General features: G+C 39.8%; 1 protein-coding gene across 1 annotated transcript; it reads left to right on the top strand.

The window, feature by feature from the left end:
• The first annotated feature begins 469 nt into the window (after nucleotides 1-469).
• Nucleotides 470-3,222, top strand: LOC130909063 (uncharacterized). Its single transcript, XM_057825139.1, has one exon. It carries the CDS (start codon nucleotides 701-703, stop codon nucleotides 1,577-1,579), a length of 879 nt encoding a protein of 292 aa, XP_057681122.1. The 5' UTR covers nucleotides 470-700; the 3' UTR covers nucleotides 1,580-3,222.
• Nucleotides 3,223-13,090: the final 9,868 nt, after the last annotated feature.

The raw sequence follows: 13,090 nt of genomic DNA, 5'->3' as shown, positions 1-13,090 counted from the left end.
TTTTCACAGTGAGATCTATTCATTTCAGCCGAGAAATGTAATTTTGATGATAACTCCCAAACCGCTGCGCAGAAGTGAACCAAACTTCACCCAATAGTGTATTGTATTACAATCTAGTAGTTACATTTGGAAATTTGGTTCTAGGACATTTGGTTTGAGCGCAATCATCAAACTTAGTTCAAAAATGCCATTTACGCCTTTTCACAGTGAGATCTATTCATTTCAGCCGAGAAATGCAATTTTGATGATAACTCCTAAACGGCTGCGCAGAAGTGAACTAAACTTCACCCAATAGTGTATTGTATTACAATCTAGTAGTTACATTTGGAAATTTGGTTCTAGGACATTTGGTTTGAGCGCAATCATCAAACTTAGTTCAAAAATGCCATTTACGCCTTTTCACAGTGAGATCTATTCATTTCAGCCGAGAAATGCAATTTTGATGATAACTGATAACATTTCCTGTGACGTCACATCCGGTGAGTGTATCGTTTGTTTGTTAGCGCTGCTACTAGTCGCTAATCTCCTAGTGCTCCTCAATTTGTTTTATCCAACGGACACATCGGAGAATCGATCCTAGGCTAGTTCGGCTCTCCTAGTGCTCCTTATTTTGTTTTATCCCACGATCGGACAGATCGTGGATTAAAACTACTCTCCTCTCCTCTTTAGCTCTATCTTGCTAGCCTAGCTTATCCGAGCTATGGCTAGCCCTCTGCCTTCGTCCTCCCGTCTTTTCTGCTCAGTGTGCTGTATGTATAGCGAGCACCCTGGCTCCTTCGTCGAGGACAGTAGTAGCTGTAGGAAGTGTAGCTTAGTCTCAGGGTTGGAGACCAGGGTTTCTGAGCTAGAAGCACGGCTCTGCACTCTAGAGACGAAAGCTAGTCCTAGCTATAGCCAGGTAGTGGCAGGTCGTGCTTGCAGTAGTAGGATTGCTAGCGCAGTTAGCCCCCCAGCGAGCCCCGTGCAGCCGGGGGAAATTAAGGAGGGATTTGTGACTGTACGGGGGAAGCGCAGTGGTAAACGCACAACCTTAGTGCACCAGCAGCTTCACGTCAGCAATAGGTTTGCCCCCCTCAGCGACACACCGGCTGAACCAGACACTCTCGTAATTGGAAGCTCCATAGTTAGAGACGTGAAGCACCCGGCGGTGTCTGTCAGGTGTTACCCAGGGGCCAGAGTCGGTGACATCGAAGGAAACCTCAGACTCTTAAAGCAGAGTAGGAAGAGGTTCCGCCGTATCGTGATTCACGCAGGCGGTAACGACGCCCGGCGGAGACAGTCTGAGGTGCTTAAAATAAACGTAGCCTCGGTGTGTGAACTTGCTAAGTCGATGGCGGACACCGTAGTTTTCTCTGGTCCTCTGCCTAATTTGGTCAATGATGAGATGTACTCTAGATTCTCATCATTTAACCGCTGGTTGTCTAGATGGTGCCCAGAAAACGATATAGTCTTTGTTGATAACTGGCACGCGTTTTGGGGCAAGCCCGGGCTCATGCGCCGAGACGGCATTCATCCGACTTGGGACGGTGCTGCTCTCTTAACTCGAAATTTGGCCGCCAAACTAAGTCTCCCAAAGTGACACTTGAGAGTGGGGGCCCGGGCGCAGTGTTGTAGTGTAAAACATAACACTGTTAGTAGTGACCACTCGCCTCTTTCCGAGCTGTCACAAATCCAAAATTCAGGACAGAAGATAGAGACTGTGTCCGTGCCTCGTATAGTGAACAGGGGAAAACCGAGTACTATAGGAACGAGACCAAAGAATTTAATACATATAGCCCCTGATAGCAGTGAAAATAAATTAGCTCTTAATAAATATATAAGATGCGGATTATTAAACATCAGGTCAATCTCGCCCAAATCTCTGTTAGTTAATGACTTAATTGGGGATTACAATATTCATATTTTGGCCCTGACTGAAACTTGGCTTCAGCAGGATGACTTTGTTAGACTTAATGAATCCACACCCCCAAGTCACGTGAATTTTCACACAGCTAGAAGCACGGGCCGTGGAGGGGGGGTGGCAGTAATATCACACTCTTGTTTAGGTATGAGCCCAAAAAGTAAAGCTAATTACATTTATAACTCCTTTGAAAGTCTAGCACTATCAATTATAGACGCTAACTGGAAGAACCAAAAACCAGTTCTGTTCATAGTGGTTTACCGTCCCCCTGGTCCCTACTCACAGTTTTTGTTAGATTTCTCTGACTTTTTATCTAGTATTTTGCTAAGCTGGGATAGAATTATAATTGTAGGGGATTTTAATATACATGTTGACGATGAAGGTGACTCCCTTGGTAAGGCCTTTAATGACCTACTAGATGGGACTGGCTTCATTCAAAATGTAAATAAACCAACTCATAGTCACAAGCACACCCTGGACTTGATTTTAACCTACGGTACTGAGATTAGTGATCTTAGTGTCCATCCCCACAACCCTGTACTGTCTGATCATTTTCTAATTACCTTTCGGTTTGTGCTTCAAGATAATCCACCACCAGTGATTAGAACTCAGATGAAAAGGACATTAGGTGATCACTCTGTTTCAGAGTATAAACAGATAATTCAGCCTATATTTGCCTCCATGTCATCTAATTATGAAGGAGTGATGTCCGGCCTTGCTGTTAATGACGAGTTTGTTGATCGTGTTCTGTTTACGTTTCGTACCACCCTAGATGTCGTCGCTCCCTCCAAATTAAAGTTTGTCAAGCCGAGACGAGCATCTCCCTGGTATAATGCTGAAACACGCTCTCTTAAACAATCGACACGTAAATTAGAAAGACTTTGGCGCCGTTCCAACACAGAGCACACCCTCTCTGCTTGGAAACACAGCTTAGTGACATATAAGCAGGCCTTGCGCACGGCTAAAACCAGATATTACTCATCCTTAATAGAGGAAAACAAAAATAATCCTAGGTTTCTGTTCAGCACTGTAGCAAGGCTGACAAACAGTCACACCTCAATAGAACCTTATATCCCAACCACCCTTAGCTGTGATGACTTCCTAAAATTTTTTAACAATAAAATCGCAACTATTAGAAATAAAATAAATGAATCACTTCCAATTATTAGGTCTGATAAAGTGCAGACAAAGAATTCGGAATCTCCTATAAACCCCTCTAAAATATTAAATAACTTTACCACTGTAGACCAAATTGATGTAACTTCAATTATAATGTCCTCCAAACCATCAACGTGCCTCCTTGACCCAATCCCAACCAAACTTTTTAAAGAGACCCTGCCTCTAACTATTGACACTATCTTAAATATAATAAATACCTCATTAGTTACTGGCTACGTGCCGCAGTCCTTTAAATATGCAGTTATTAAACCGCTCTTGAAAAAACCTACTCTTGATCCTGATATTCTGGCCAATTATAGACCTATTTCTAACTTACCATTTCTCTCCAAAGTCCTTGAAAGAGTGGTAATTAAACAGCTCTGTCAGCACCTACAGGACAATAGTTTATTTGAACAGTTCCAGTCTGGCTTTCGAGCTCATCATAGCACTGAAACCGCATTAGTTAAAGTAACTAATGACTTGTTACTTGCCGCTGACGTTGGATTAGTCTCGATCCTGGTTCTGCTGGACCTGAGCGCAGCCTTTGACACAATCGACCATAATATCTTATTGCAGAGATTAGAATGTGACATAGGCATTAGAGGAGCAGCCCTCTGCTGGTTTAAATCATATTTATCTAATAGGTACCAGTTTGTCAATGTAAACCAGCAATCATCATCGTACTCTAGAGTTAGTTATGGTGTGCCGCAAGGATCTGTCCTCGGGCCCATCTTGTTTACGCTGTATATGCTTCCTCTAGGTAACATCATCAGAAAACATAGCATTAACTTTCATTGTTACGCTGACGACACACAACTGTATTTATCAATTAAACCTGAGCAGGTCAGGCAAGTAGAAAAACTAAGCGCCTGCGTCCGAGATATAAATACCTGGATGAGCACTAACTATCTTCTACTTAACCCTGAAAAGACAGAAGTCCTTATAATAGGCTCGAAAAGTGTTAGAGACTCTTTATCTGCCCAGATAGTCACTCTGGACAATGTAAGTGTAGCCTCCAGCGCCACAGTTAAAAACCTAGGAATTTTATTTGACCCTGACTTATCGTTTAAAGCACACATTAAACAAACCTGTAGAACGGCTTTCTTTCACCTGCGCAACATCGCCAAAATTAGAAATATTTTATCTAAAAGCGATGCAGAAAAATTAATTCACGCGTTCGTTACATCGAGATTGGATTACTGTAACTCCCTACTTGCAGCTTGTCCTAAAAGCTCTCTAAAAGGTCTTCAGCTAGTCCAAAACGCAGCAGCAAGACTTTTAACAGGAACCAATAGAAGAGAGCACATCACCCCTGTGCTCCAGGCACTTCACTGGCTTCCAGTCGAGTTTAGAATTAAATTTAAAATACTCCTTCTTACATTTAAGACCATTAATGGGTTGGGGCCATCTTATCTCACCGATGCTCTGGTTCCATACCGCCCCAACAGAACACTCCGATCTCAGAATGCAGGTCTACTGGTAGTTCCCAGGGTTCATAAAAGTACTGTCGGAGCTAGAGCCTTTAGCCACCAAGCCCCTGTTTTATGGAATCAGCTTCCAGCTAGTATTAAAGAAGCCGAGACAGTTTGCACATTTAAGATTAGATTAAAAACGTTCCTATTCGACAAAGCTTATAGTTAGGCTGGTTGAAGTCGGAATAGACTCACAGTTTAAGTTGCACTAGAAGCTATAATGCTGGGGGGCAGTACAGCCGCTGAGTTCTATCTCCTTTTCTTACTCTACCTACCACTTGTCTTACTTTATTTCTATTTTCCAATGTTAATATCTAGTTGTCTAGTCTCTTCATCACTAGTCACCCGGTGTCCCCTTTCCCCCCTCCCCTCTGGGGAGGGGCTATTTTTCAGCTGCAGCCTCCTGACTGTCCGGACCCCTGGCTGGATAGAAGTCCTCGCTGCTACCCCCGTCTCATCTGACTAGAGGGACCTCTTCTTGCTCCTTTACTCCACTGTATTTTTACGGACTATAATTTCGCTTGCTAATTTCCATTAGCCGTTCTGGGGTTCCTGTCTATCCGTCCTGGGAGTGGATCTCTCCTGACTGTGGTACTCCCCAAGGTTTCTCATTTTTCTCCCAATTGACTCTGGAGTTTTTGGAGTTTTTCCTTGCCGGCATGGAGGGTCTTAAGGATAGGGGATACCCAGGACTTGAACTGTATCTATTCATCTTTGTTGCTTCATTTCTAATTGTGTATCATATTGCCTCTGTAAAGTCCTTTGAGACCTCTGTTGTGATTGAGGGCTATACAAATAAAATTGAATTGAATTGAATTGAACTCCTAAACGGCTGCGCAGAAGTGAACTAAATTTCACCCAATAGTGTATTGTATTACAATCTAGTAGTTACATTTGGAAATTTGGTTCAAGGACATTTGGTTTGAGCGCAATCCTCAAACTTAGTTCAAAAAAGCCATTTAGGCCTTTTCACTGTGAGATCTATTCATTTCAGCCGAGAAATGCAATTTTGATGATAACTCCTAAACCGCTGCGCAGAAATGAACCAAACTTCACCCAATAGTGTATTGCATTACAATCTAGTAGTTACATTTGGAAATTTGGTTCTAGGACATTTGGTTTGAGCGCAATCCTCAAACTTAGTTCAAAAAATCCATTCACGCCTTCTGACAGCGAGATCTATTCATTTCAGCCGAGAAATGTAATTTTGATGATAACTCCCAAACCGCTGCGCAGAAGTGAACCAAACTTCACCCAATAGTGTATTGTATCACAATCTAGTAGTTACATTTGGAAATTTGGTTCTAGGACATTTGGTTTGAGCGCAATCCTCAAACGTAGTTCAAAAAAGCGATTTAGGCCTTTTCACAGTGAGATCTATTCATTTCAGCCGAGAAATGTAATTTTGATGATAACTCCCAAACCGCTGCGCAGAAGTGAACCAAACTTCACCCAATAGTGTATTGTATGACAAACTAGTAGTTACATTTGGAAATGTGGTTCTAGGACATTTGGTTTGAGCGCAATCCTCAAACTTAGTTCAAAAAAGCCATTTAGGCCTTTTCACAGTGAGATCTATTCATTTCAGCGGAGAAATGCAATTTTGATAATAACTCCCAAACCGCTGCGCAGAAATGAACCAAACTTCACCCAATAGTGTATTGTATCACAATCTAGTAGTTACAATTGGAAATTTGGTTCTAGGACTTTTGGTTTGAGCGCAATCCTCAAACTTAGTTCAAAAAAGCAATTTACGCCTTCTGACAGCGAGATCTATTCATTTCAGCCGAGAAATGTAATTTTGATGATAACTCCCAAACCGCTGCGCAAAAGTGAACCAAACTTCACCCAATAGTATCACAATCTAGTAGTTACATTTGGAAATTTGGTTCTAGGACATTTGGTTTGAGCGCAATCCTCATACTTAGTTCAAAAAAGCCATTTAGGCCTTTTCACAGTGAGATCTATTCATTTCAGCCGAGAAATGCAATTTTGATGATAACTCCTAAACCGCTGCGCAGAAGTGAACCAAACTTCACCCAATAGTGTATTGTATTACAATCGAGTAGTTACATTTGGAAATTTGGTTCTAGGACATTTGGTTTGAGCGTAATCCTCAAACTTAATTCAAAAATGCCATTTACGCCTTCTGACAGCGAGATCTATTCATTTCAGCCGAGAAATGTAATTTTGATGATAACTCCCAAACCGCTGCGCAGAATTGAACCAAACTTCACCCAATAGTGTATTGTATCACAATCTAGTAGTTACATTTGGAAATTTGGTTCTAGGACATTTGGTTTGAGCGCAATCCTCAAACTTAGTTCAAAAATGCCATTTACGCCTTTTCACAGTGAGATCTATTCATTTCAGCCGAGAAATGCAATTTTGATGATAACTCCTAAACCGCTGCGCAGAAGTGAACCAAACTTCACCCAATAGTGTATTTTATCACAATCTAGTAGTTACATTTGGAAATTTGGTTCTAGGACATTTGGTTTGAGCGCAACCCTCAAACTTAGTTCAAAAAAGCCATTTACGCCTTCTGACAGCGAGATCTATTCATTTCAGCCGAGAAATGTAATTTTGATGATAACTCCCAAACCGCTGCGCAGAAGTGAACCAAACTTCACCCAGTAGTGTATTGTATCAGAATCTAGTAGTTACATTTGGAAATTTGGTTCTAGGACATTTGGTTTGAGCGCGATCCTCAAACTTAGTTCAAAAAAGCCATTTAGGCCTTTTCACAGTGAGATCGATTCATTTCAGCCGAGAAATGTAATTTTGATAACTCCCAAACCGCTGCGCAGAAGTGAACCAAACTTCACCCAATAGTGTATTGTATCACAATCTAGTAGTTACATTTGGAAATTTGGTTCTAGGACATTTGGTTTGAGCGCAATCCTCAAACTTATTTCAAAAAAGCCTTTTAGGCATTTTCACAGTGAGATCTATTCATTTCAGCCGAGAAATGGAATTTTGATGATAACTCCTAAACCGCTGCGCAGAAATGTACCAAACTTCACCCAATAGTGTATTGTATCACAATCTAGTAGTTACATTTGGAAATTTGGTTCTAGGACATTTGGTTTGAGCGCAATCCTCAAACTTAGTTCAAAAATGCCATATACGCCTTTTCACAGTGAGATCTGTTCATTTCAGCCGAGAAATGCAATTTTGATGATAACTCCTAAACTGCTGCGCAGAAGTCAACCAAACTTCACCCAATAGTGTATTGTATCACAATCTAGTAGTTACATTTGGAAATTTGGTTCTAGGACATTTGGTTATAGCGCAATCCTCATACTTATTTCAAAAAGCCATTTAGGCCTTTTCACAGTGAGATCTATTCATTTCAGCCGAGAAATGCAATTTTGATGATAACTCCTAAACTGCTGCGTAGAAGCTAACCAAACTTCACCCAGTAGTGTATTGTATCACAATCTAGTAGTTACATTTGGAAATTTGGTTCTAGGACATTTGGTTTGAGAGCAATCCTCAAACTTATTTCAAAAAAGCCTTTTAGTTATTTTCACAGTGAGATCTATTCATTTCAGCCGAGAAATGCAATTTTGATGATAACTCCTAAACCGCTGCGCAGAAATGAACCAAACTTCACCCAATAGTGTATTGTATCACAATCTAGTGGTTACATTTGGAAATTTGGTCCTAGGACATTTGGTTTGAGCGCAATCCTCATACTTATTTCAAAAAGCCATTTAGGCCTTTTCACAGTGAGATCTATTCATTTCAGCCGAGAAATGTAATTTTGATGATAACTCCCAAACCGCTGCGCAGAAGTGAACCAAACTTCACCCAATAGTGTATTGTATCACAATCTAGTAGTTACATTTGGAAATTTGGTTCTAGGACATTTGGTTTGAGCGCAATCCTCAAACGTATTTCAAAAAAGCCTTTTAGGCATTTTCACAGTGAGATCTATTCATTTCAGTCGAGAAATGCAATTTTGATGATAACTCCTAAACTGCTGCGCAGAAGTGAACCAAACTTCACCCAATAGTGTATTGTATCACAATCTAGTAGTTACATTTGGAAATTTGGTTCTAAGACATTTGGTTTGAGCGCAATCCTCAAACTTATTTCAAAAAAGCCTTTTAGGCATTTTCACAGTGAGATCTATTCATTTCAGTCGAGAAATGCAATGTTGATGATAACTCCTAAACCGCTGCGCAGAAATGAACTAACTTCACCCAATAGTGTATTGTATTACAATCTAGTAGTTACATTTGGAAATTTGGTTCTAGGACATTTGGTTTGAGCGCAATCCTCATACTTAGTTCAAAAAAGCCATTTAGGCCTTTTCACAGTGAGATCTATTCATTTCAGCCGAGAAATGCAATTTTGATGATAACTCCTAAACTGCTGCGCAGAAGTCAACCAAACTTCACCCAATAGTGTATTGTATCACAATCTAGTAGTTACATTTGGAAATTTGGTTCTAGGACATTTGGTTTGAGCGCAATCCTCATACTTATTTCAAAAAGCCTTTTAGGCCTTTTCACAGTTAGATCTATTCATTTCAGCCGAGAAATGCAATTTTGATGATAACTCCTAAACTGCTGCGCAGAAGCTAACCAAACTTCACCCAGTAGTGTATTGTATCACAATCTAGTAGTTACATTTGGAAATTTGGTTCTAGGACATTTGGTTTGAGCGCAATCCTCATACTTAGTTCAAAAAAGCCATTTAGGCCTTTTCACAGTGAGATCTATTCATTTCAGCCGAGAAATGCAATTTTGATGATAACTCCTAAACCGCTGCGCAGAAGTGAACCAAACTTCACCCAGTAGTGTATTGTATCACAATCTAGTAGTTACATTTGGAAATTTGGTTCTAGGACATTTGGTTTGAGCGCAATCCTCAAACTTAGTTCAAAAATGCCATTTACGCCTTTTAACAGTGAGATCTATTCATTTCAGCCGAGAAATGCAATTTTGATGATAACTCCTAAACCGCTGCGCAGAAGTGAACCAAACTTCACCCAATAGTGTATTTTATCACAATCTAGTAGTTACATTTGGAAATTTGGTTCTAGGACATTTGGTTTGAGCGCAACCCTCAAACTTAGTTCAAAAAAGCCATTTACGCCTTCTGACAGCGAGATCTATTCATTTCAGCCGAGAAATGTAATTTTGATGATAACTCCCAAACCGCTGCGCAGAAGTGAACCAAACTTCACCCAGTAGTGTATTGTATCAGAATCTAGTAGTTACATTTGGAAATTTGGTTCTAGGACATTTGGTTTGAGCGCGATCCTCAAACTTAGTTCAAAAAAGCCATTTAGGCCTTTTCACAGTGAGATCGATTCATTTCAGCCGAGAAATGTAATTTTGATAACTCCCAAACCGCTGCGCAGAAGTGAACCAAACTTCACCCAATAGTGTATTGTATCACAATCTAGTAGTTACATTTGGAAATTTGGTTCTAGGACATTTGGTTTGAGCGCAATACTCAAACTTATTTCAAAAAAGCCTTTTAGGCATTTTCACAGTGAGATCTATTCATTTCAGCCGAGAAATGGAATTTTGATGATAACTCCTAAACCGCTGCGCAGAAATGTACCAAACTTCACCCAATAGTGTATTGTATCACAATCTAGTAGTTACATTTGGAAATTTGGTTCTAGGACATTTGGTTTGAGCGCAATCCTCAAAATTAGTTCAAAAATGCCATTTACGCCTTTTCACAGTGAGATCTATTCATTTCAGCCGAGAAATGCAATTTTGATGATAACTCCTAAATTGCTGCGCAGAAGTCAACCAAACTTCACCCAATAGTGTATTGTATCACAATCTAGTAGTTACATTTGGAAATTTGGTTCTAGGACATTTGGTTTGAGCGCAATCCTCATACTTATTTCAAAAAGCCATTTAGGCCTTTTCACAGTGAGATCTATTCATTTCAGCCGAGAAATGCAATTTTGATGATAACTCCTAAACTGCTGCGCAGAAGCTAACCAAACTTCACCCAGTAGTGTATTGTATCACAATCTAGTAGTTACATTTGGAAATTTGGTTCTAGGACATTTGGTTTGAGAGCAATCCTCAAACTTATTTCAAAAAAGCCTTTTAGTTATTTTCACAGTGAGATCTATTCATTTCAGCCGAGAAATGCAATTTTGATGATAACTCCTAAACGGCTGCGCAGAAGTGAACTAAATTTCACCCAATAGTGTATTGTATTACAATCTAGTAGTTACATTTGGAAATTTGGTTCAAGGACATTTGGTTTGAGCGCAATCCTCAAACTTAGTTCAAAAAAGCCATTTAGGCCTTTTCACTGTGAGATCTATTCATTTCAGCCGAGAAATGCAATTTTGATGATAACTCCTAAACCGCTGCGCAGAAATGAACCAAACTTCACCCAATAGTGTATTGCATTACAATCTAGTAGTTACATTTGAAAATTTTGTTCTAGGACATTTGGTTTGAGCGCAATCCTCAAACTTAGTTCAAAAAATCCATTCACGCCTTCTGACAGCGAGATCTATTCATTTCAGCCGAGAAATGTAATTTTGATGATAACTCCCAAACCGCTGCGCAGAAGTGAACCAAACTTCACCCAATAGTGTATTGTATCACAATCTAGTAGTTACATTTGGAAATTTGGTTCTAGGACATTTGGTTTGAGCGCAATCCTCAAACGTAGTTCAAAAAAGCGATTTAGGCCTTTTCACAGTGAGATCTATTCATTTCAGCCGAGAAATGTAATTTTGATGATAACTCCCAAACCGCTGCGCAGAAGTGAACCAAACTTCACCCAATAGTGTATTGTATGACAAACTAGTAGTTACATTTGGAAATGTGGTTCTAGGACATTTGGTTTGAGCGCAATCCTCAAACTTAGTTCAAAAAAGCCATTTAGGCCTTTTCACAGTGAGATCTATTCATTTCAGCGGAGAAATGCAATTTTGATAATAACTCCCAAACCGCTGCGCAGAAATGAACCAAACTTCACCCAATAGTGTATTGTATCACAATCTAGTAGTTACAATTGGAAATTTGGTTCTAGGACTTTTGGTTTGAGCGCAATCCTCAAACTTAGTTCAAAAAAGCAATTTACGCCTTCTGACAGCGAGATCTATTCATTTCAGCCGAGAAATGTAATTTTGATGATAACTCCCAAACCGCTGCGCAAAAGTGAACCAAACTTCACCCAATAGTATCACAATCTAGTAGTTACATTTGGAAATTTGGTTCTAGGACATTTGGTTTGAGCGCAATCCTCATACTTAGTTCAAAAAAGCCATTTAGGCCTTTTCACAGTGAGATCTATTCATTTCAGCCGAGAAATGCAATTTTGATGATAACTCCTAAACCGCTGCGCAGAAGTGAACCAAACTTCACCCAATAGTGTATTGTATTACAATCGAGTAGTTACATTTGGAAATTTGGTTCTAGGACATTTGGTTTGAGCGTAATCCTCAAACTTAATTCAAAAATGCCATTTACGCCTTCTGACAGCGAGATCTATTCATTTCAGCCGAGAAATGTAATTTTGATGATAACTCCCAAACCGCTGCGCAGAATTGAACCAAACTTCACCCAATAGTGTATTGTATCACAATCTAGTAGTTACATTTGGAAATTTGGTTCTAGGACATTTGGTTTGAGCGCAATCCTCAAACTTAGTTCAAAAATGCCATTTACGCCTTTTCACAGTGAGATCTATTCATTTCAGCCGAGAAATGCAATTTTGATGATAACTCCTAAACCGCTGTGCAGAAGTGAACCAAACTTCACCCAATAGTGTATTTTATCACAATCTAGTAGTTACATTTGGAAATTTGGTTCTAGGACATTTGGTTTGAGCGCAACCCTCAAACTTAGTTCAAAAAAGCCATTTACGCCTTCTGACAGCGAGATCTATTCATTTCAGCCGAGAAATGTAATTTTGATGATAACTCCCAAACCGCTGCGCAGAAGTGAACCAAACTTCACCCAGTAGTGTATTGTATCAGAATCTAGTAGTTACATTTGGAAATTTGGTTCTAGGACATTTGGTTTGAGCGCGATCCTCAAACTTAGTTCAAAAAAGCCATTTAGGCCTTTTCACAGTGAGATCGATTCATTTCAGCCGAGAAATGTAATTTTGATAACTCCCAAACCGCTGCGCAGAAGTGAACCAAACTTCACCCAATAGTGTATTGTATCACAATCTAGTAGTTACATTTGGAAATTTGGTTCTAGGACATTTGGTTTGAGCGCAATCCTCAAACTTATTTCAAAAAAGCCTTTTAGGCATTTTCACAGTGAGATCTATTCATTTCAGCCGAGAAATGGAATTTTGATGATAACTCCTAAACCGCTGCGCAGAAATGTACCAAACTTCACCCAATAGTGTATTGTATCACAATCTAGTAGTTACATTTGGAAATTTGGTTCTAGGACATTTGGTTTGAGCGCAATCCTCAAACTTAGTTCAAAAATGCCATATACGCCTTTTCACAGTGAGATCTGTTCATTTCAGCCGAGAAATGCAATTTTGATGATAACTCCTAAACTGCTGCGCAGAAGTCAACCAAACTTCACCCAATAGT

This window comes from Corythoichthys intestinalis, chromosome 20 (assembly GCF_030265065.1).
Source record: "Corythoichthys intestinalis isolate RoL2023-P3 chromosome 20, ASM3026506v1, whole genome shotgun sequence".
NCBI classification, from domain to species: domain Eukaryota; kingdom Metazoa; phylum Chordata; class Actinopteri; order Syngnathiformes; family Syngnathidae; genus Corythoichthys; species Corythoichthys intestinalis.
Note: the sequence above shows the minus strand (reverse complement) of the source record. Positions and strands in the feature narration are given on the sequence as shown.